Raw genomic sequence first — 21,714 nt, forward strand, 5'->3', positions numbered from 1 at the left:
TGGTGTTTGAGTGAAGACAAAAATTAATTTTTATTTTGGGTAATTGTTGGGTGGAATATGCCCTTAACTTTCATTATTGTGTGTTTCTACATATTCCTTCGTTCGTTTTATACACAGTATAAAACACATGGAAACTGACATTGCTGTCTGTTAAATAGATAGCCAATGGGAATTTTCTGTATGACTCAGGGAACTCAAGCAGCCGCTCTGTATCAGCATGGAGGTATGGGATGGGGAGGGAGATGGGATGGAGGTTCAAGAGGGAGGGCACATATGTATACCTGTAGCTGATTCCTGTTGATGTTTGACAGAAAACAACAAAATTCTTATCAAGCAATTATCGTTCAATTAAAAAATAATTTAAAAAAAAATTTCCAGATTTGCCTTAATTTAAAGAAAAAGGACTCATCATTTAAATCTTTACTCTGAAACTATTTTCAAAACATATTTTTGTTTGGGAGAAAATAAGAAAATTTGATCAATTTAGTTTTTCTAATAAGTTTATAACAAAGGCTTCTTGGCTGAAAGTGGAAGAGGAGAGTGAAAAAGTTGGCTTAAAACTCAGCATTCAAAAAAGTAAGATCATGGCATCTAGTCCCATCACTTCATGGCAAATAGATGGGGAAACAGTGTAAACAGTGAGAGACTTTGTTTTGGGGGGCTCCAAAATCGCTGCAGATTGTGACTGCAGCCATGAAACTAAGGACGCTTGCTCCTTGGAAGAAAAGCTATAACCAACTTAGACAGCATATTGAAAAGCAGACATCACTTTGCCAACAAAGGTCTGTCTAGTCAAAGCTATGGTTATTCCAGTAGTCATGTATGGATGTGAGAGTTGAACCGTAAAGAAAGCTTAATGCTGAAGAATTGATGCTTTTGAACTGTGGTGTTGGAGAAGACTCTTGAGAGTCCCTTGAACTGCGAGGAAATCAAACCAGTCCTTCCTAAAGGAAATCAGCCCTGAATATGCATTGGAGGGACTGATGTTGAACCTGAAACTCTTAATACTTTGGCCACCTGATGCGAAGAACTGACTCATTTGAAAAGACCCTGATGCTGGGAAAAATTGAAGTCAGGATGAGAAGGGGACAACATAGGATGAGATGGTTGGATGGCATCACTGACTTGATGGACATGAGTTTGAGCAAGCTCTGGGAGTTGGTGATGAACAGAGAAGCCTGGCATGCTGCAGGCTGTGGGGTCGCAAAGAGTTGGACACGATGATCAACTGAAATGAACTGAGCATTTAGAAATTTATTCATATTTGACCATATATGTAGTGATATATAAATGAATATAGTGATATATAAATATTTGTCAATACTTAAGTAAATCATAATTTATACTTAGTGAATGTCACAGACATCAGCAACATTTTTGTGATTCTTGAGTCTGAGTCTCAGTTCTGTTCTTCTAAAGTCCTAAGAATTAACACTCAGGTTCATCTCCCTCTATCACCTGAAAATTCCTTTAACAATACGTGAGTAGGATTTCCTTCGGTGAGAGGGGCTGCTGGAATCTATTGTTCGGTCAGTAAGTAAAAGTTGGCTGTTTACATGCCCACTTCCACCACAGCCATAGTACAGAGGGGCAGTTTCCAAATTAGTAAAAGTCATTTCTGCAGAATATGTCTCTAGGCTGTGCCAAAGAGCTATAGGACAGCCTAATGCTGAACTAGATAAGAAAGTTTCCTGATCATGGTGATGTGGTTTTATTTCCAGGAGAATAGAAAAGGTCATGTATGGTACATATACTGATCAGTTTCATCGTGGTTTATCTTTGAGGATAGTACACGCATTAGATCAGGTTCGGAGAAATTGCTAATGAGAAAAAGAAAGACCTGGGTAGCACTTTAAATCATTCACTTTGAATTGAGAATAAAGGGATCATCTTATAGTCATGTTACCTGCCAGGTTTCTTGGCCTTCTTAATCAATAGGAATTGATCATAAACCAGACAAGAAATTCAGGCAAGGCTTTTTTGAGTTCCTTACTGCAGCAGGGAGGCGCAAGGACAAGTAACATGTTCCCTTGCTCATTCACTGTGGGGGGTCAAACTGGTTCTTTATATGTTGTTACGTTAGAGGTGTGTCCAGGGATCAGGCCTGAGGGGTGACTTAGGTGATTTACCCACCCCTTTGGTGGTGGTATCTGCAGGGAACGTGCAGTCAGTGCCATAATCTTGCTCCAAGCTCTTCAGAAGTAGCAGTTGGATTTCATGGTTTCTTTGTATCTTTTGTCCAGAATTTACCCCAGTTGCTTGTGCACAGTTATTTTTAGTCTCTTATAGTTTTTCTGTATTTTGTTGCTTGAGGAGATTTTTGTCCAGGTGCCAGCACTGCAGCATAGGTCCCAGGTCCCATCCTGCTTTAGTTTAGATGCCACCTTATCATAGGTACCATCTCAGAAGTGTTTGTTGTGGTCATGGAGACCTGGATAGATGGTTTAGTACACTGGAACCACTGGAACTCAAGTCAGGTTGAATCATTTTGTAATGTGTATAGTAGAAAACAATTAGAGAAACTCAGTTTTGAGGTAAAGTTTGAACTGTCAGTCTTAAACTATGGTCTTTAAATAGAGTCAGGATATTACAGCAGAGTTATAATTTCAGGAAGTGAACGATGAAAATAAAATATCCAAAGTTAATCAGATACTCTGGAGTTTTTATATATATAAGCATCCTTTCATATTCCTGTCTTTAACTGGAAAGATCAAGAGACTGACAAATTGAGCTGAGGTCAGAATCTCAGAGGTGATAATTAAAAAGACTGCTCATATTATGTAGAGTGTTCAAAGCAATACGGACATACCTAGCTTCCTTTGAAATTTGCAGGCCTAAAATTAATGTGTCTGATAATTTAAAGTAGGTGATAATTGATTCTATATGTAGGCTTCCTTGGTGAGTTTTTTAAAAATTTGTTTCTGAATAGAAATAGATGCTCGTGGTTTTTTAGGTGAATTTTATTCTTCTGTAAATCCAGGCCATATACCTAAAAGCAGTGGTGCCATTTTTAAGATGACAGTCAAACAATATCGTTTACTAGCGTTTGATCTTAGTGTAAAAATATGGTAGCATTATGGATTATTTTCTTTTTGCACACATTTCTTAGAGGCTGGCAGAGGAAGAGATCTGAACAAGAACTTTGGTGAATTTAGATAAACGATTTATTCCTGACTAGAAAATAGAACCCTGGAGAAAGAAATGGCAACCCACTCCAGTATTGTTGCCTGGAGAATTCCATGGACAGAGGAACCTGGCAGGCTACAATCCATGGCATGGCTACAGTCCATGCGAGAGTTGGACACGACTTAGCAACTAAAGAGAGAGAGAGAAAATAGAAATTGGCTGTTTATCTGAATCAAATGGTGGCAAGAATTGCCAAATTTGCCATTTCACTTCATTACTTATAAATTATCCCACTTAGATTGCATCTTTTAAAAAATTCAATTCAAGGTAGACTGATTTGACATGTAATTAACTTTAATTATCAGTCTAAGGATAAATAAGTCCCCTTCTTTTGTATATTCGTTTGACTCCCAACGTATCATACATATTTATTTCTCTGCACTTTTGTTCTAACTGCTCTACTTGCCCCCCCCTCGCCCCCAAATTCAGATCCTAGTTCTGGTCCTCACCTTTTGCATGAAGTACCCCAAGCTTGCTATGTTGTTTTCTGCTGTAAACTTCAGTGTTTGTTCACTCACCTGGTACTTAGTCATGTATTGCCATGTGCAGTGTTGTTTTGTTTAATATTCATCTGATTTAGGGCTGTATATCACCTGGGCCAGCTCCTTGGTATCAGAGGTCATGTTCTGTCTTGTGCCCTCAAAGCAGAGGGCATACTACTCTGACAGTGGCAGCTACTGCATAAAGGTTTGCTGGACTCAATTTTGTCAGTAGGGATGGAAAGTAGGGACTTGCAAATAATAGAAAGACAGTTTAGCATTGATCTGGTTGAGAGACAGCCTCATTCATTCCTTGTTCATTTATTGTCAGAGTTAAGAGAAATTTAAGAAATATTATTAGGATTGAGAAATCATTTTGTTTTATGAGCTAATACTGTGTACATTTTTCCTGTTAACCCATGTTCACACACAGAGCGAGTGTGGTATTTGGTTCTAGGGGCTAGTACTACTAGGTTTTTCTTTCAGTCAGCGTATTTTATCTTCAGGGCAAATGCATCTTTGAAATTGGTGAGAAAGGTAATGAAGCAACATAAAATTTGTGATAGTGTTCTTCCTCTTCTCATGTTTTTTCCTGAGTATTCTCTTATAATGGAAGCAGTTGCTGTGTTCCAATTTCACTCTCTGTGTTTTCAAAATATCTAGGTTGTTAATAAAAGGACAAAGCCATGTTTACTTAACAGCTGTACTATTGAAGATGGAGAACATTAATGGCTAAAGAGTAAATTTTTTTTAACTTGGTTAGGAAACCAGTTACCATTTTTGTTACACTTGGATTTTTTATTAAAGCTTTTGGTTCTTATGTTCATTTGATTTTTTTATTCAAGTTTTTGGTTTTTACTTGAAAGATAATTTTTAGTGTGGGAAATTACCTAATGTAGAACTTAAGATGAAAGCTTCTGTGTCAGAGACTTAATTTTGAACCCTTGTCTCTGTTATACTAAGGTTTAGCATCATTTTCAGTAAAATGGGGACACTTATGTCCACATAAGGAGGTTAAACAAGATAATCCATGTGAAGCACAAAACATATTGCCTTACACATGGTGAATAATAGCAAGTATTATGTACATTATGATTTGAGAGTCTTCTGTCTTCATATTTTAATCAAGTAGTTTTTATATCAGAAATTCTAGATATCTCAATTCATTTAGTTTGATCATTCTTTATTAGGTCTGTACAATTCAGATTTTGTGAATCCAAATTAGTTCTTAATTCCTTGTTAGAAGTGCTAGCTAAATTATTTTTTATTTTTATTAAAATAAATATCCTTTATTAGTCATCTTGTGATAAATACATTTTGGTTTATAAGACAACTGACAGTATGGGGAAAATATAAAAATAACATTTATTTTTTATAATTGTAAAAGTAGTATATTATTGCAAGAAATCTGAGAAATACTTGAAGGTATGTAAAAAGTTAAAATCTTCTGTAATGCCACTCTCAAATGCAACCAATGTTAATATTTTTGTAAGCTTTTCTTTACTTGTCTTTGTTTTTTAAATTATATTATTTTTGTAAATTAAGGTAACATTGATTTATAAATGTGAAATTTAGTCTGGTCAGATTGCCCAGTTTTCTACAAGTTCTTTTATGTTAATATAGGAAAATATTTTCTCTCTCATTCCAGGGCTGTTCTTGGTCAGTTATATTTGTGGATCTCGATGCCCATAATCGCAACCGGCAAACTTTGTGCTCATTGTTACCCAGAGAATCAAGATCTCATGTGAGATATTTTTATAATAAATTAATGTGAACTGTTGTTTAGGATTGTTGTGTAGTTTTTTCCTTTATCCAGAAAGTGCTCCAAAGTGTTAGAAGTTGGTAGAAGAGGTGAGAAGAGACAGTGTTGCCACTCCCTCCTCTGGCCTGTGGAGATCCTGTTCAGGAAGTGAGCAGAGCTGTGGAGAAAGCGGCTTGGTCCTTTCAGTTTTTGTAGAGCCGTAGAGAACTACATATATTTTTTTTTCTTTTTGAGGAAGTAGTAACATTATACCAAAATGATTTTTTTTTTTTTGGTCATGGACTATTATATATTAGAAAAGTAGAAAGATATTTTTCATAAGTTAAATTTCTTTTGAATAGAATTTCTTTCCTTATTTCTTTTCTCTCATTCTACTCACTTTTTTCTTTGTCTGATAAACTCTTATATGCCTATATAGTACCTGATTGCCAATTTTTGTAGGGATAATTCACGGCTCTATTCTTGAAAACACCCGAAATGGAATAATTTAGTTATTTTAAGACAACTATTTTGTAGAAGTAATACAAGATTATGGTAGAAGACAAATAGAGTTTACAAACAAGCAAATAATAAGAATATATCCACTCATTTTCCACTATTCAATTATAATCTTAGGGTGATACATTTGGGTTTGTATGTATTTTTATATACACATATAATACTTTTATTTTACAAAACTGGAAAAATATTGTTCATAATGCTTGATAACCTGTTTCTTTGAACGGACAAGTTTCTGTGTCAGTAAACATTTCTGTAATATAAATTTTATTGACTGCTACTTTACTAAGTCAATTGTTGGACATTTAGATTGTTGTTTGGTTTTCACTATTATTAACAAATTGTTGTGACAAACTAGTTGTAGTGATTAATTATTGGTGAAAATTTGTACACAATGATGTAATACACTAAAATTTGAGTCCAGTGTTGAACCTTGAAAATGCTTCTTATAACTGAATAAAGTTTTATCTCCTCTGTAAGGTTCACTAAACCATCCATATAAACACCTGTCTGTCCCTTGAAGCGCAGCAGTCTCACTGTCCGTAAGATAACCTTAGCGGCTTTACATCTCTGTGAGTCTCCTTGGGCTGTGCTGAGCATATCTCTATAGGCACTTATATTCCCTTCTTTTTCTTCTTGCCCCTAGAACACAGATGCTGCCCTGCTCCCCTGCATCAGTTATCCTGCATTTGCCTTGGATGATGAAGTTCTCTTTAGCCAGACGCTTGATAAAGTGATTAGAAAATTAAAAGGAAAATATGGATTTAAGCGTTTCTTGAGAGATGGATATAGAACATCATTGGAAGATCCCAATAGACGCTACTACAAACCAGCTGAAATTAAGGTATCAAAAATATTCCATATCAGATAGCATAACAGAATGATCAAAAAACACAGATTCAGGAGACAGACTTCTTGTCTTTGAATTATGGCTCTGCCACTCATTAGTTGTCTGACCTTGGGCAAGTTAGTTAACCTCTCTGTATATAATATTGTTCATTGGTAAAAATAATGTTAGTACCTACTATTATTGAGGTTTTATAAGAATTAAATCAATTAATGTATATAAAAGTATTTAGAACTGTGCTTGGCACATAGTAAACTCTTGATAAACATTAATGTGAAGGCCCATTTGCTCATTATTGGGTCATGTTGATTCACTGAGTAATTTTTCTCTTGCACTTTCAATACTTTGCATGCCTACTATACCATTTGTCTAAGATAATAGAAAATAACTATTTGTGATCTAATTTTCAATCTGTTAAGCAAATGCTCTTTTTTTTATTTCAGTTATGCACTTCCCTCTAAAACATACTCCTCTAAACATTTAGTTTTAAAGATTTTATATTTCAAATAAATATGCAGCAGTCGTTGCCAGCTACTTCAGTAAAAGACCCTTTGGGGAGTCCGTTTCTTAAACACTTGTCAGAATGGCCTCTGACCCCTTGTCCATCATTTTCCATTGAGAACATGGAAAAGTTCTCGAAGAATGAAGATATTTCAAGACAGGAGATTCTATTGCATGAGTGTAGCCTCAAGCCTCAAACATCTCAGAGTAAATCACTTTCCTTTTCCTCCACCTGCACCAAAGTGGGGCTTCCCCAGTGATAAAGAGTCCGCCTGCAATGCAGGAGACACAGGAGACACAGGTTTGATCCCTGGGTTGGGAAGATCCCCTGGAGAAGGAAATAGCAACCCACTCCAACATTCTTGTTTGGGAAATCCTGGGACAAGGGAACCTGTCGGGCTACAGTCCATGCGGTAGCAAAGAGTCAGACATGACTGACGTGACTAAGCATGCATACATACTATACATCTGCATTTATTCTAGCTGTTTTTAAGCTTCCCAGAAGATTATAAAACCTCCCAGAAAAGTAAGCATCCATTCACATTGCTGAAGACTATGCTTTAATGGGGTAGATTGAAAATCATTAAAAAAGAAAACTCCAAACCCCTCCCTACCTGTCTTCTGATGCCTCTCTCGTCCCTTCTAAAGAGCATGCTGTCTTCTAGTTGGGGACTAGTCGAGCTAGCCCTAGTTGGACTTCAGCTTTCAGTGCTTCTTTGCTTGCTCCAGGAATACAGGATTGCTGTTGGTTTCTTTAACAGACGTCGTCCTTTAATGCATCTCTGGTTTATACTGCTCTTTTTTCTCTGTGGAGTTCCCGTAGCTCATCTCCCCAGAGAGACTCATCAAGCATTAACCGAAGCATTTCCTTTCCTATAAACCCTTTCCTGACCCCCTGGGCAGGCTCAGATGCTTCATGCTCTTGGTTCTTGATATATACCATATATAGACATTTTGTAATGTGCTGCAGTTGTTTTATTTATATAACTATTTCTCCACTAGGACAGATTTTCTATCTTTTTTATCTCCATAGCCTTCAGTCTAGTGATGCCTGGCATTACTAAGTACTAAGTAAATATTTATTGAATGAATGACTACTGTGTGATGCGTTAATAAATAAATGAGCTTTTGAATAATAAGAATTCTGAGAAAACTTTTTTAAAAAGAAGAAAGTACTTATAAAATCAATCCACTTTTTTTATTACAAGAAACTTTCCTAAAAAAAAAAAGAAACTTTCTTATGATGTAAGTGTTCTAATTAATATCATTGTTCTAATATAATTGTTCTAAATAATTGTTCATGAAATTTTTAATGTTTTTATTTTCTGTTTTAGCTGTTTGATGGCATTGAATGTGAATTTCCCATATTTTTCCTTTACATGATGATTGATGGTGAGTTTTTCTCCAGAAATTTAAACTGTAGGATATAAGGAGTTTAAAGAAGAGCAGAAATAAAGTATGACTCCTTTCAGCTAGCAAAATAGACTGCAATTAGTGATGCTAACTACTTTACATTTTTATATGCTATTCTTCTACTTTCTGAGTTAATGTTAAATCATTTAGGGCTTCCCTAGTGGCTCAGATGGTAAAGACTCTGCCTGCAATGCAGGAAACCTGGGTTCGATCCGTGGGTTGGGAAGATCCCCTGGAGAACAAAATGGCAATCTACTCCAATATTCTTGCCTGGAAAATCCCATGCATAGAGAAGCCTGGAGGGTACGGATACAACTGAGTGACTAACACTTTCACTTTCACTTACCCTTCTGCTTTCTGAGTTAATGTTAAATCACTTAAAAGAATTTAAAAAATACTTTGAAGGATTTTAAAAATGATACAAATATATTTTCATATATACAAATAATCTTTATGCATAGGAACTATGAATACTGCAGTTTATGACACTGTGAATGTCTGTCTATAATATTTACACTTAAGAACAGAGAAATTTTGATTAAAATTCAGATTTTAGTTCTAAATGCTAGCATGATCTTCTAAAATCAGTGTCTCAGAAAACTATCATATATATTTATTTGCTTTACCTTTTTCCATTTTATTATTTACATACAAAATAACCAAAATAATTACAATTGGGGTAATTTTTCTAAGGCAAAATTTCTATGATGCTTACTGAGCTCAAATGCTATTGATTATGTATTTTATATTTTAGGTGTTTTTAGAGGCAATCCCAAGCAAGTAAAAGAGTATCAGGATCTTCTGACTCCAGTACTTCATCACACCACAGAAGGTATAGTTGGGATGCTTTTTCGAGACATTCTTTCTACCAGTGTTTCCTTAATGTTCCTTTGAAGTGTATAAATGATTGCCTTTTAAACAGAACAGTTTATATTCAATTGAAAAAATGAATGGGGCTGCAAATAGATTAGAAAGAGTAATCTCTTAACTTGTTATAATAAACTTGTTTTTTATAAAAGGAACTCATTAGACAAAGACGGAGATGGAGATGAATTTTAAGAAGTCATGGCTATAGTTGCTACCCAATAGTTTGCCAGGTGTGCAGGGGTTCTTCATCTGTTACCTACTGTGAAACTCCTTCACTGTATGTAATATGATGATAATAAAAAATGACTAATTTTTATCCATGTCACCAGAAATGCTTTGTTCACGAATGCTGCCCCCTTTAGAGGGCCACGTAGAGAGGCTCTAGCCTAACGGTACTACCACTACCAAGAATATTTTGGCCTCCTCTTTGGAGATGTTTTCAGGGCTTTTCACATTATTTGGAAATAAATGTCTGCCATAGCTCTAAAATGTCATCCTTTGAGGATGGATTTACTATCCTAGAACTGATCAGAAGGTCCAGGCTTATGAGTAATATATTGGTTTCAGTTAAGCACCAGCAGGGACCATAAAGGAAACATAAGTGATTTTTCTATATGACTCAAAAAATAATTCTCAAAAAAATTCCAAAGGAGAAGTTCCAGATATCTTAGGCGATGGTGTGTTGATTAAAAAAACGGATGGTCTTACAGACATGCACAAACTGGCAATCACAGCAGTAGGCCCCATTCCTGTCTTACATGAAGTTTATGGTATTCTTCAGGGTTTTCCACAAATATCTTAGAGTCATTATATTATGTGCTCACCCTTTAAGATATTTATAATGTTAAAGTAGCAAAATGGTTATGGAAAACACTGAATTTCAAATAAATATTAATGTTTAAAACAAGTTATTTTTGTCCTTATGCTCCAAATAACCACTAGTCCAGTGTGAGACATAATGTAATGAATGTTGTAATGAATATGTTTAAAATCCCTGAATCAGGTCTTTTAGTATTCAGTGAAAAATCTTTGATGCATTGAGGTAATAGTTTGTGTATCACACTTAGGCTTCATCCTATTGAAAGAGTGATGTTGAAACTATTCTCTGTGTTTCTTAGACCTTTTTACTGGTTGTAGACAGAGTATCACTGTTGATTGGTGCATGAATAAAGAAGCAAATTTTACAGAAATCTGTGCAGTATTATTAGAAAAATTAGGTTCACTGTGGGCTGATGATACAAGAAGTCTTCTGTAGCACTATTAGAAAGTTGGTTTTCCCCCCATTGATATCATCCACAGAGATTCTAGTCTTAAATAATTTTTAGTTTCTACCAAGAAATATTTTTAAATGGGTTGGTCATGAGAGGAAGATGGATTTTTTTTTTCTCTTCAATGATATTGAATGGTAGATAATGGGCTTAATGTTTAAAATGGGGATTTCTTTGCTTTCAGCAATTGCTCAGGGTTACAATTCTTCACTTAAGATTATATGGTATCTCATTTGTAAAGCTTCCACAGACTAATCTTATTACAAATAGCTTCTTCTGTAACTCTAAACATTTGCATACTTTATATTTATCAATTCACTTTAAGGTGTTAAATGTTGTTAGAAGAGATTATGTACATGAGATTATGTATAAGAGATTATGGCTAACTTATAACATATGCTGTCAAATTAGTTTTAAAGTAAAGAAACATTTCCCACATTATTGACTGGGGATTTCTGAAAAGAGTCAAATTTTCCTATATCCTATTGGACAACCTTTCTGTCTTTGAAGGGAAAATTCAGGGAGGACACTGATTGGTTATATTTTAAATACTTATTTTTAAATTCCATAGGTTATCCTGTCGTACCAAAGTACTACTATGTGCCAGCTGATTTTGTAGAACATGAAAAAAGAAACCCTGGTAGTCAGAAGCGATTCCCTAGCAACTGTGGCCGTGATGGAAAATTGTTTCTTTGGGGACAAGCCCTTTATATCATTGCAAAACTCCTGGGTAAGTGAAGAAGACTGGGAATTTTGGTTTTTTTCCTTATTGTCAAGTTTTTAGAAATAAGTATGTCTTTGTTGGCCTTTGTTTTGGATTTGGGTGGTGTTTCATGCTGTCAAGAGGCCTTGAGGGAGGTTTTTGTTTTTTTTAATTGGTGGAAAATTGCTTTACAGTGTTGTGTGGATTTCTGCTGTACAACACAAATGGGTCTTAATTACATATGGCGCTAGTGGTAAAGAACCTGCCCTCCAGTGCAGGCGGCACAGCATGCAGATTGGACCCCTGGGTGGGGAAGATCCCCTGCAGGAGGGTGTGGCAGCTCACTCCAGTATTCTTGCCTGGAGAATTCCATGGACAGAGGAGCCTGGCGGTTTACATTCCATGGGGTCACACAGAGTCAGACACGAGTAAAGAAACTTAGCATACACACACCGCTCTCTCTTGAGCCTCCCTCCACTTCCCCATCTCACCCCTTTAGGTCATCACAGAGGACCAAGCTGGGCTCCCTGTGTTACATAGCAGCCTCCCACTGTTTTACTCATGATAGTGCTTCTGTGTCAATGCTACTTTCTTAATTTGTCCCACTCTCACCTTCCTCTGCTGTGTCCACAAGTCCATTCTCCACTAGGTTCATCAGTACCATTTTTCTAGATTTCACATATACACATTAATATACTTGTTTCTCTCTTTCTGACTTTATATCAGAGGCTCTAGGTTCATTCATCTCACTACAACTGACTCAAATTCATTCTTTTTAATGGCTGAGTAATATTCCATTGTGTATGTGTACCACATCTTCTTTATTCATTCATCTATCGATAGACATCTAGGTTGCTTCCATATCCTGGCTAGTGTAAATATTGCCGCAGCAAAGAGTGGAGAACATGGGCCTTTTAGAATTGTGGTTTTCTCAGGTTATATGCCCAGTACTGGGATTGCTGGGTCATATGGTAGATTTACTACTAGTTTTTTAAGGAATTTTCCTACTGTTTTCCATAATGACTCTGTCAGTTTACATTCCCACCAACAGTGCAGGAAGTTCCCTTTTCTCCACATCCTCTACAGCATTTATGCTCTGTGGGGTTTTTTTTGATGATGTCTCTTCTGACTGGTGTGAGGTGATACCTCATTGTAATTTTGATTTACATTTCTCTAATAATGGGTAATGTTGAGCATCTTTTCATGTGTTTATTGACCATCTGTATGTCTTCTTTGGAGAAATGTCTGTTTATGTCTTCTGCCCATTTTTGATTGAATTATTTGTTTTTTCTGATATTCAACTATATGAGGTGCTTATATATTTTTGAGATTAATCCTTTGTCACTTGCTTCATTTACAATTATTTACTCGAATTCTGAGGGTTGTCTTTTCATCTTGTGTATAATTTCCTTTGCTGTGCAAAAACTTTTTAAGTTTAATTAAGTCCCATTTGTTTATTTTTGGTTTTTTTTTCCATTAATCTGGGAGGTGGGTCAGAGGGAATCTTCCTGCCTATATATTCCTCTAAAAATAAAAGTGAAAGTCACTCAGTCACCTCCAACTGTTTGCAACTGCATGAACTGTACAGTTCATGGAATTCTCCAGGCCAGAATACTGGAGTTGGAAGCCTTTCCCTTCTCCAGGATATCTTCCCAACCCAGGGATTGAACCCAGGTCTTCTGCATTGCAGGCAGATTCTTTACCAGCTGAGTCACAAGGGAAGCCCAAGAATACTGGAGTGGATAGCCTGTCCCTTCTCCAGCAGATCTTCCTGACCCAGAAATTGAACTGGGGTCTCCTGCATTGCAGGTGGATTCTTTACCAACTGAGCTATCAAGGAAGAGCTATATAATTTCTGGCCTTGCATTTAAATCTTTAATCTATTTTGAGTTTATTTTTGTGTGTGGTGTTAGGAAGTGTTCTAATTTCATTCTTTTACATGTAGCTGTCCATTTCTTCCAGCACCACTTACTGAAGAGGTTGTCTTTTCTCCATTGTATATTCTTGACTGATTTGTCAAAAATAAATTGTCATAGGTGCATCAGTTTATCTCTAGGCTTTCTATCTTGTCCCATTGGTCTGTATTTCTGTATTGGTGCCAGTATCATACTGTCTTGATGATTATAGCTTTGTAGTAAGTCAGAAAGGTTGATTCTTCCAGCTCCCTTTTTCTCTTTCAAGATTGCTTTGGCTATTCACAGTCTTTTGTGTTTTCATACAAATTGTGAAATTTTTTGTTCTAGTTCCATGAAAAATACCATTGGTAGTTTGATAGGGATTGCATTGAATTTGTACATTGCTTTGAGCAGCATAGTCATTTTGGCAATATGATTCTTCCGGTTCAAGAATATGGCATATCTCTCCATCTATTTGTGTTGTCCTTGATTTCTTTCATCATTGTCTTATAGTTTCCTATATGCAGCTTTTTTGTCTCCTCTGGTAGGTTTATTGTAGGTATTTGTTGTAGTGGAGAAAGGGATTATTTCCTGAATTTCTCTTTCTGACTTTTCATTGTTAGTGTGTAGAAATGCAAGGGATTTCTGTGCATTAATTGTATATCCTGAAGCTTTACTAAATTCATTGATTAGCTCTAATAGTTTTTTTGGTGACATTTTTTAGGATTTTCTATGTATAGAAAAACATCTATACACGTATAAGAAATATGTTAAAATCTGTGTATAGATGTTTGTCATCAGCAAACAATGAGAGTTTTACTTCTTTTCCAGTCTGGGTTCTTTTTATCCTTTTCTTTCTCAGTGCCTTGGCTAGGACTTCTGAAACTATATTGAATAATAGTGGTGAGAGTGGGCACCCTTGTCTTGTTCCTTATCTTAGAGATTAACACTATCACTTATTCACCAGGGAGAATAATGTTTGCTGTGGGTTTGTTGTATATAGCCTTTATTAAGTTGAGATAGGTTCCTTCTTGAAGAAGGCAATGGCACATCACTCCAGTACTCTTGCCTGGAAAATCTCATGGACGGAGGAGCCTGGTAGGCTGCAGTCCATGGGGTCACTAAGAGTCGGACATGCCTGAGCAACTTCACTTTCACTTTTCACTTTCATGCACTGGAGAAGGAAATGGCAACCCACTCCAGTGTTCTTGCCTGGAGAATCCCGGGGAAGGGGGTGCCTGGTGGGCTGCTGTCTATGGGGTCGTAGAGAATTGGACACGACTGAAGCGACTTAGCAGCAGCAGCAGCAGCAGTTTCCTTCTGTGCCAATTTTCTGGAGAGTTTTTATTGTATATGGTCTTCAATTTTGTTGAAAGATTTCTCTGCATCTACTGAGATGATTATATAGTTTTTATCTTTTAATTTATTAATGTAGTATATCACATTGATTAATTTGCATATATTGAAGAATCCTTGCATCCCTGGAGTCAACCCCATTTGATCATGGGGTATGATTCTTTTAATGTGTTGTTGGATTCTATTTGCTAGAACTTGGTTGAGGATTTTTGTTTGTATGTTCATCAGTGATATTGGCATGTAATTTTCTTTTTTTGTGATATCTTTGTCTGGTTTTGGTATCAGAGTGATGGTGGCCTTATAGAATGAGTTTGGGAGTTTTCATCTTAGAGTTTCTTATCATCTAAAAGTATATTAATATGTCTATTGCACTGAATGATGATGGACAGTTTCTGGGAAGAAAATCAAGTAGGTGTGTGGGTACCACTATGATCATTTAGGGGCTGCATTCACCTTAGTGTATAGGTTTCTAACAGAAGGATATGGAAACTTTTAGTCTCTTTTATAAATGTAATACAATTCTGACTTAGTATAACAACTATAGCTTTATCATAGCTATGGTCATCCACTTTGCAAAAGAAATCAGGTATATCAAAGTTCTCTTCTTTCCAATAAATACATGTTGGCAGTTTACTCAGTAAAGGGGAGGCATAATGGGGCCATTATTCATAATCTTTTGAAGAATTATTTTTCAGCTTATTCTAAAACTTCAGTCTAAGTGTCTTTGGACACATTTAAATGAAGGTTAATTTAATGAACACAAAAAAGCTTTATGCATCTTCCTGTGCCAATCCTTGATAAAAATTTTAACATTATTAGTATTTCCATTAAAAAGGTTATCATATTAGTCAGAATTCTTTTATGACAAACAGTCTATGAAGCACGTTGATTGTAAATACTGTACCTGCACTAAAAGAAATGCTTACTGTGTGAAATACTGTTACTGTCTTTGTTGTTCTTACTATTACTGCCTAAAACCTGAACTTCTTGGTGCTGTAAGAGTAATCATCTTGGTTTCTTTTTTTACATTCCACTGGGGGAAAATATCTCAAAGTCCAGATTTCCAATTTAAGATTTACACAAATGATATATTGAAGAAGGAAATGGCAACCCATTCCTATTTTCTTGCCTTGGAAATCGCACAGACAGGGGAGCCTGTCTACTGTCCGTAGGATTAACGGGCTACTGTCCATGGGATTACAGAGTCAGACATGACTTAGTGACTGAGCGTGCATGCAAACAATGGTATATAGGAGCAAACAGAAGCTAACCAAAGAAGAGGAAATTAAGTTACTGCTGTTTTCAGTTTGCTCATTTCCTAACTGTATTTTCTGGGTCTCCATATTTACTTAATGCTAATTTAAGAGCCTATGGAAAAACGTTCTTCTCTAAAGGAACAGTTCTTTGATAAGGAATTGATATTATTTATACAGATTTTGCTTTGAGTTTCTGAAAGAAAAAAAATCTATACATGAAGTACTTTTCTTAGAATCAAGTCAAGTTGCTTAGGTTATCTCTAGTTAGAATTTTATTTCGATCTTATTATCATGAATACAAAGAAGCCTTGTTGATACTAAGCTAAATAAAACATATTTTGGAAAAGGAATAGTAAACCTAAGACAAGAATTTTAACATCAGAATCGTAAGTTTCTGTATACTATGCTTGGAAATGACAAGTGAGCATGATGAAATTTTCCTGTGAGTATGAGACTGAAAACTGGTACCTGGGCTATAATTTGAGATCTAAACTGCCTTCATCCTGCTTTTTGCTATATATCCAGCCTGGGATTGATACAGCTAGAAAGATTGCTATTTGAGCAAAGTCTCAGGATAAAAGTAAGAAGGCTAATTAATTGGGAATACAGAATTGACCATACTCTACATAACCAGATTGAGCTTTAAAAATAAAGAGGATTGAAAATATCAATCAGTAAAAAAATTGGACTTTCGTTACTCCAAAATAAATGTATTAAATATAGACAGGTTTTGAATGGAGATAGCATATTCTTCTGTTAAGATCAGAGTGAACAGAAATAGTCCAGGTCATGCCTTCATCTCTGTTTCATGACCGTTTTGAATAAGAAAATCTTTAAAGAAATAGTCAGTTTCTCTTTTTCCTGCTGTACTTCTAAAAAGGCAGTAGAGAACCTGCAAAAGGTGTGTTGCAAGCTACAAATCCACATTCTTATCTCCTGCTAAAAAAAAAAGAGATGCTGCATATTAATTAGCACTCTAACCTAGCTGTGTGTCATCTAGTTAACAACTCACTGGTTAAAATGAATAAGATCTCGGAAGACTGAATCATTTAGTTGCTCTTGACTGTTGTATTCTTGCCCCTCCCTGCACCCTCACTAAGAACCATCCAGTTTCTATGGATGTTAAGATTCCAGCCACCACATTTACAAACAAAGTCTTATTTATTCATTAAAGGACTCTCAGTTGGATATCTGCTTAACAATATTTTGTGGGCCGTTAATTGGAATTATATGGAAATAATAGAACATAAACCTTTAAAAATATTCTATAATATATAGCTTTCACTACTTCAGGTGAAATTTAATATTTTGCTCTATGTATACCTTAATGATGGAGAAGGAAATGGCAACCCACTGTACTACTCTTGCCTGGAAAATTCCATGGATGGAGGAGCCTGGTAGGCTACAGTCCATGGGGTTGCAAAGAATCGGACACAACTGAGTGACTTCATTTTCTTTCTTTCTATGATTCCTTTTGGAGAGGGAAATAGCAACCCACTCCAGTGTTCTTGCCCAGAGAATCCCATGGACGGAGGGGCCTGGTGGGCTACAGTCTATGGGGTTGCCAAGAGTTGGACATGACTAAGCAACTAACACACACATACCCTAATGAATAATATACAACAAAGCTATGTGACTTTTATTTCACCGTTAGAGCAGAAAGACTCAGTACGCTATTTCTTGGCCCAAGACCTGAACTACCCACTGTGTTCTTAGAAAATAGTTAATTATTACAGTAATTTTTTTATCTTTAGAAAATTTAGACTTTTAGAAAATCAGTGCTTGCTGTGAAATATGTAAATAAACCACAAACATGTTATTTTAAGCCAAATAAAATGTTATTTCAGACATAACATTTGACTTGTCTTAGAATAAAATGATCATTAGTTATACTTTTAATTTTTGTTTACATTTGAAAGTTTATAAAATGTTCATGTGAATCTGCAGAAAGCCATTTACTTTTTTGTGTTTTTTGCATAAATAACCTTAATATTTATCACATAAAAGTCATTTGAAAATCATGATCTTTAGATTGAAATCTTTTTGAGGTTAAACTAGAGTAATGTAAGATAACATACAGTTAATGATAACTTTAAAACTTCCCCAAAACCATTATTTAACTTTAATATATTTTCTATTCAATATTTTTTTAAAGAGAAACTAGCATATCAGTTGTTTAGCTTTGGAAAAAAGCCTGACCTCCAGACTTGAGCTGGTGTTTTTAATAAATAATAGACCCCCTCCCCTTATCCACGTGTATGCATTCTATGGCCCACCCCCCTGTGGATGCCTGAAACCATGGATAGTACCAAATCCTATATGTACTATGTTTTTTCTTATGTGTACATAGCTATGATAAAGTACAGTTTATCAATTAAGCATAGAAAGAGGTTAGCAACAATAGCTAATCATAAAAAAAGAATAATTTTATAATTTAATAATTTTTAATAGTATACTGCAATAAAAGTTATGGAATGTGGTCTCCCTCAAAGAAAAAAAACCTTATTGTATTGTACTTAAACCTCTTGTAACAATGTGAGATGATAAAATGTCTACATGATGAAATGAGGTAAGGTGAATGATGTAGGCCTTGTGACATAGCATTAGTTTTCTCTTGACCTTTTGAGGAGATGTCAGAAGTAGGGTCATCTGCTTCTGGGAATCCTGGATCATGGAGCCTTGGCAATGTTGATGGTTCAATGTCAGGAGCAGACCATGTCCATAATTAGAGATCTTGGGATGATTGGGGTTACCAGGTAGAAGGACTGCCCTAGATTTTATCATGCTATTCAGGACATAGGCACAGGATTTAAACATTGTCTGTGCACATGCATGCTAAGTTGTTTCAGTCGTGTCCAGCTACTGTGTGCGACCCTTTGGACCATAGTCCACCAGGCTCCTCTGTCCATGGGATTCTCCGGGCAGTGGGTTGCCATGCCCTCCACCATGATCTTCCCGACCCAGAGATGGGACCCGCATCTCTTAACTCTCCTGCATTGGCAGACGGGTTCTTTACCACTAGTGTCACCTGGGAAGGGAAGCCCTATGAATTGTTTATTTCTGGAATTTTGCATTTATTGTTTTTGGACTGTGATTGACCACAGGTAACTGAAACTGCAGAAAGTGAAACTGTAGATTAGGGAACTACTATATTTGCAACTTTTTTTACCTTTTACATCTGACATTCATAGTGATGACCTCATTTAGGTACTACTGTAAGATCCCAAATCATAAAGATTAGAGTTTTTACATACTTTATTAATTAAGATAGGTGAACAGGAGAATTTTTTAGGATAGATGCTTTGAAAACATTAATAAAAATCAAGAGTTAAAACAGGCATGTTCTTTGATTATACTTGAATTACTGAGCTTTTTAATTAACTATTGCTTTTTCTGCAAAGCATGCAAAGTCCTAAAATGTTCAGTTGAGTGAAAATTTTTTTGAATTTCACAAAGGATTCTTTTCTTTTGAGGATGGGTGTTAATTTAATTTCCTGGAAGTGTTAACAAGAGACTTTTAAAATGATGAAATAGACAAAGCAGTATGTTATGTGCATATGAAGTTCCCAAACTTTAATTCTTGGGTTTCTAAAATTCTTTAGTAAGTCATTTTTTGGAACTCAATTTATTTTCCAGTAGAAACTATACTTTAAGTGATTTGTAACGCCCACCAAATTTTTAACCATGTGATACTGATTATTTCTCTGACATTACTTTGTTTTTCATCCACTTCTTCCTTCCCCTAGTTTCACTTCCTTATTTCCTTTTCTTTATGTTTTTCTTGGACTGTAGTGGAAAGATCAAGATCAAGATCAAGAGTTTGGGGGCCATGAACTTAGGAACCAGACAGTTTAAGATTTGGAAAGAAGTTCTACCACTTACTGCTTAAGTGTCTTGAATTTTCTTATCTTCTTGATCATCAGTTTCTTTATTTTGTCTTAAGGATTGATGAGAAAATATACTGAAGCATTTACTGTGGGACAAATACATACTTAAATGATTCTTCTACTTCCTGCCCTTCTTTCTACCCTCCTTCCTCCTTTCAGCCACCATTTGGAAAATAGTACTTGTGAAAATATGTTTCATAGTTATTGTTAAACAGGCAACTAAGGATGCATATGGGCTCTCTTTATAGGTACTCTGATAGCCACAGAACATCACAAGAAGAAAATGTATCCCGAGATGCTTCTTAATCATTCATCTACTCAGTGAACCAGCTGATATTTATAGAGGTCTTCTCTCTGCTAGTCATTGTGATTGATACACAGTAGCTTTACAACAATAATCAAATGTGTCAACCTAGGAAATATTTGTCTCTCTGAGGGCAGGTTAGATATTCTGATATGCTGCTTAGTCTAATGTCTGTAATCCCAATGTCTGTAACTAAGACAAGTCCATTTGTATTTGATTTTATTCATATTTCTTGACCAATTGACCTCAAATGTGAAAACCACTGATTGACCCTGGAAATCTGTTTCAAGTCAGTGATCAAGTGCCCCCTAGTGTGCGTGTGGACATAAGAAACTGAGGTCTTGATTTTCATTGGTCTGTTGAAATTCAAATACAGTTGACACCTTGCTCAGTGTAACCCACAGTTTTGTTAGTGATAAAGTTAAAGAGATAAAAAAATATACAGGTTTATTTCTACACTGTGGTTGCTAAGAGCTTTTCCAGCTATCACCCTCCAGGAAACTTCAAGCAGAAAGACATCAATTTCTTAGCACTTTTGTTGTCTTTTTTATGGTATGCATGTGATTTCACTAGTGACCTAACGTAGGATTTCTGTGCAGTAGGCATCACTAACATCTTGAAAGTACATGTAATAGAGTTTTGCTTTAAAAGTTGCACTTTGAAAGATTTTTCTTCCACAACTTTCTTAAAACTAAAATTTTTACTTGAGTTGCTACTCGAGTTAGGAAAATTGTATACACGTTTTTGATCCTACCCCTGAATATATTAGTAAAATCGAACATGATGCCAGTGATGCCTGAAGCCTGAGAAGACTCTATGTGTATATTGTCAGACTGTTGCCCTGAAATAATACCTGCCTTAAAATCTGTCATAGTCTGTGCTCTTCCCTTTACAAGTATTATCCTAAGTAATCCTCCTGTCTTCTCGATGAGATGGGTATTATATGCTGTAACCGCAGCTCAGGAGAATTTAGCAACTCTCCCAAGGTTATGCAGCCCATGACCGACAAACTGTTGGTCTATGGAGAAGTCTCCGCGGTGATGCGTCACATACAACCTTTGTGGCATTAAGTGTGCTCATTAAAAGTAAACCTTTACTAGCATGTTAAGGTGCTGATTTGTGTCCTGTTTTTATTTGCATGCTGGTGGTTAAAAGCATTTCTCAGTCATTTCTGGGTCCTCTGAGTTACTTAGTTATTTACTTTGCTCACTTAACTTTGGTTTTATAGTGTTTATCATCAGTCTGTGTGAATGTTTTACATATTAGGTATACTTAACCTCTCAGTATTTTCCTAGTGCCCTTAAACTTTGCCTGTGCTGCCGTTGTTGCTTTAAGAAGTATTTATTTACCTGTTTATTTGTTGGGATGGCTGCACTGGGTCTCAGTTGCAGTGGTGACATCTAGCTCCCTGTGCTGTGCTTGGTCTCTCTGTTGTGTCCGACTCTTTGCAACCCCACGGACTGTAGCCCGCCAGGCTCCTCTGTCCGTGGCC

At 35.9% G+C, this 21,714-nt stretch overlaps 1 protein-coding gene across 5 annotated transcripts in view; it reads left to right on the forward strand.

Moving 5' to 3' along the window:
• Nucleotides 1–21,714, forward strand: part of PHKB (phosphorylase kinase regulatory subunit beta) — a 220,438-nt gene that overhangs the window by 102,453 nt on the left and 96,271 nt on the right. For all 5 annotated transcript variants that reach the window (XM_065925271.1, XM_065925268.1, XM_065925267.1 and 2 more), the window contains 5 exons: nt 5,314–5,409; nt 6,572–6,769; nt 8,608–8,665; nt 9,441–9,518; nt 11,393–11,551. In XM_065925271.1, the coding sequence (XP_065781343.1) occupies nt 5,314–5,409; nt 6,572–6,769; nt 8,608–8,665; nt 9,441–9,518; nt 11,393–11,551 (589 nt within the window). The remainder of the gene's footprint in view (nt 1–5,313; nt 5,410–6,571; nt 6,770–8,607; nt 8,666–9,440; nt 9,519–11,392; nt 11,552–21,714) is intronic.

Source organism: Muntiacus reevesi, chromosome 2 (assembly GCF_963930625.1).
Source record: "Muntiacus reevesi chromosome 2, mMunRee1.1, whole genome shotgun sequence".
Taxonomy (NCBI): domain Eukaryota; kingdom Metazoa; phylum Chordata; class Mammalia; order Artiodactyla; family Cervidae; genus Muntiacus; species Muntiacus reevesi.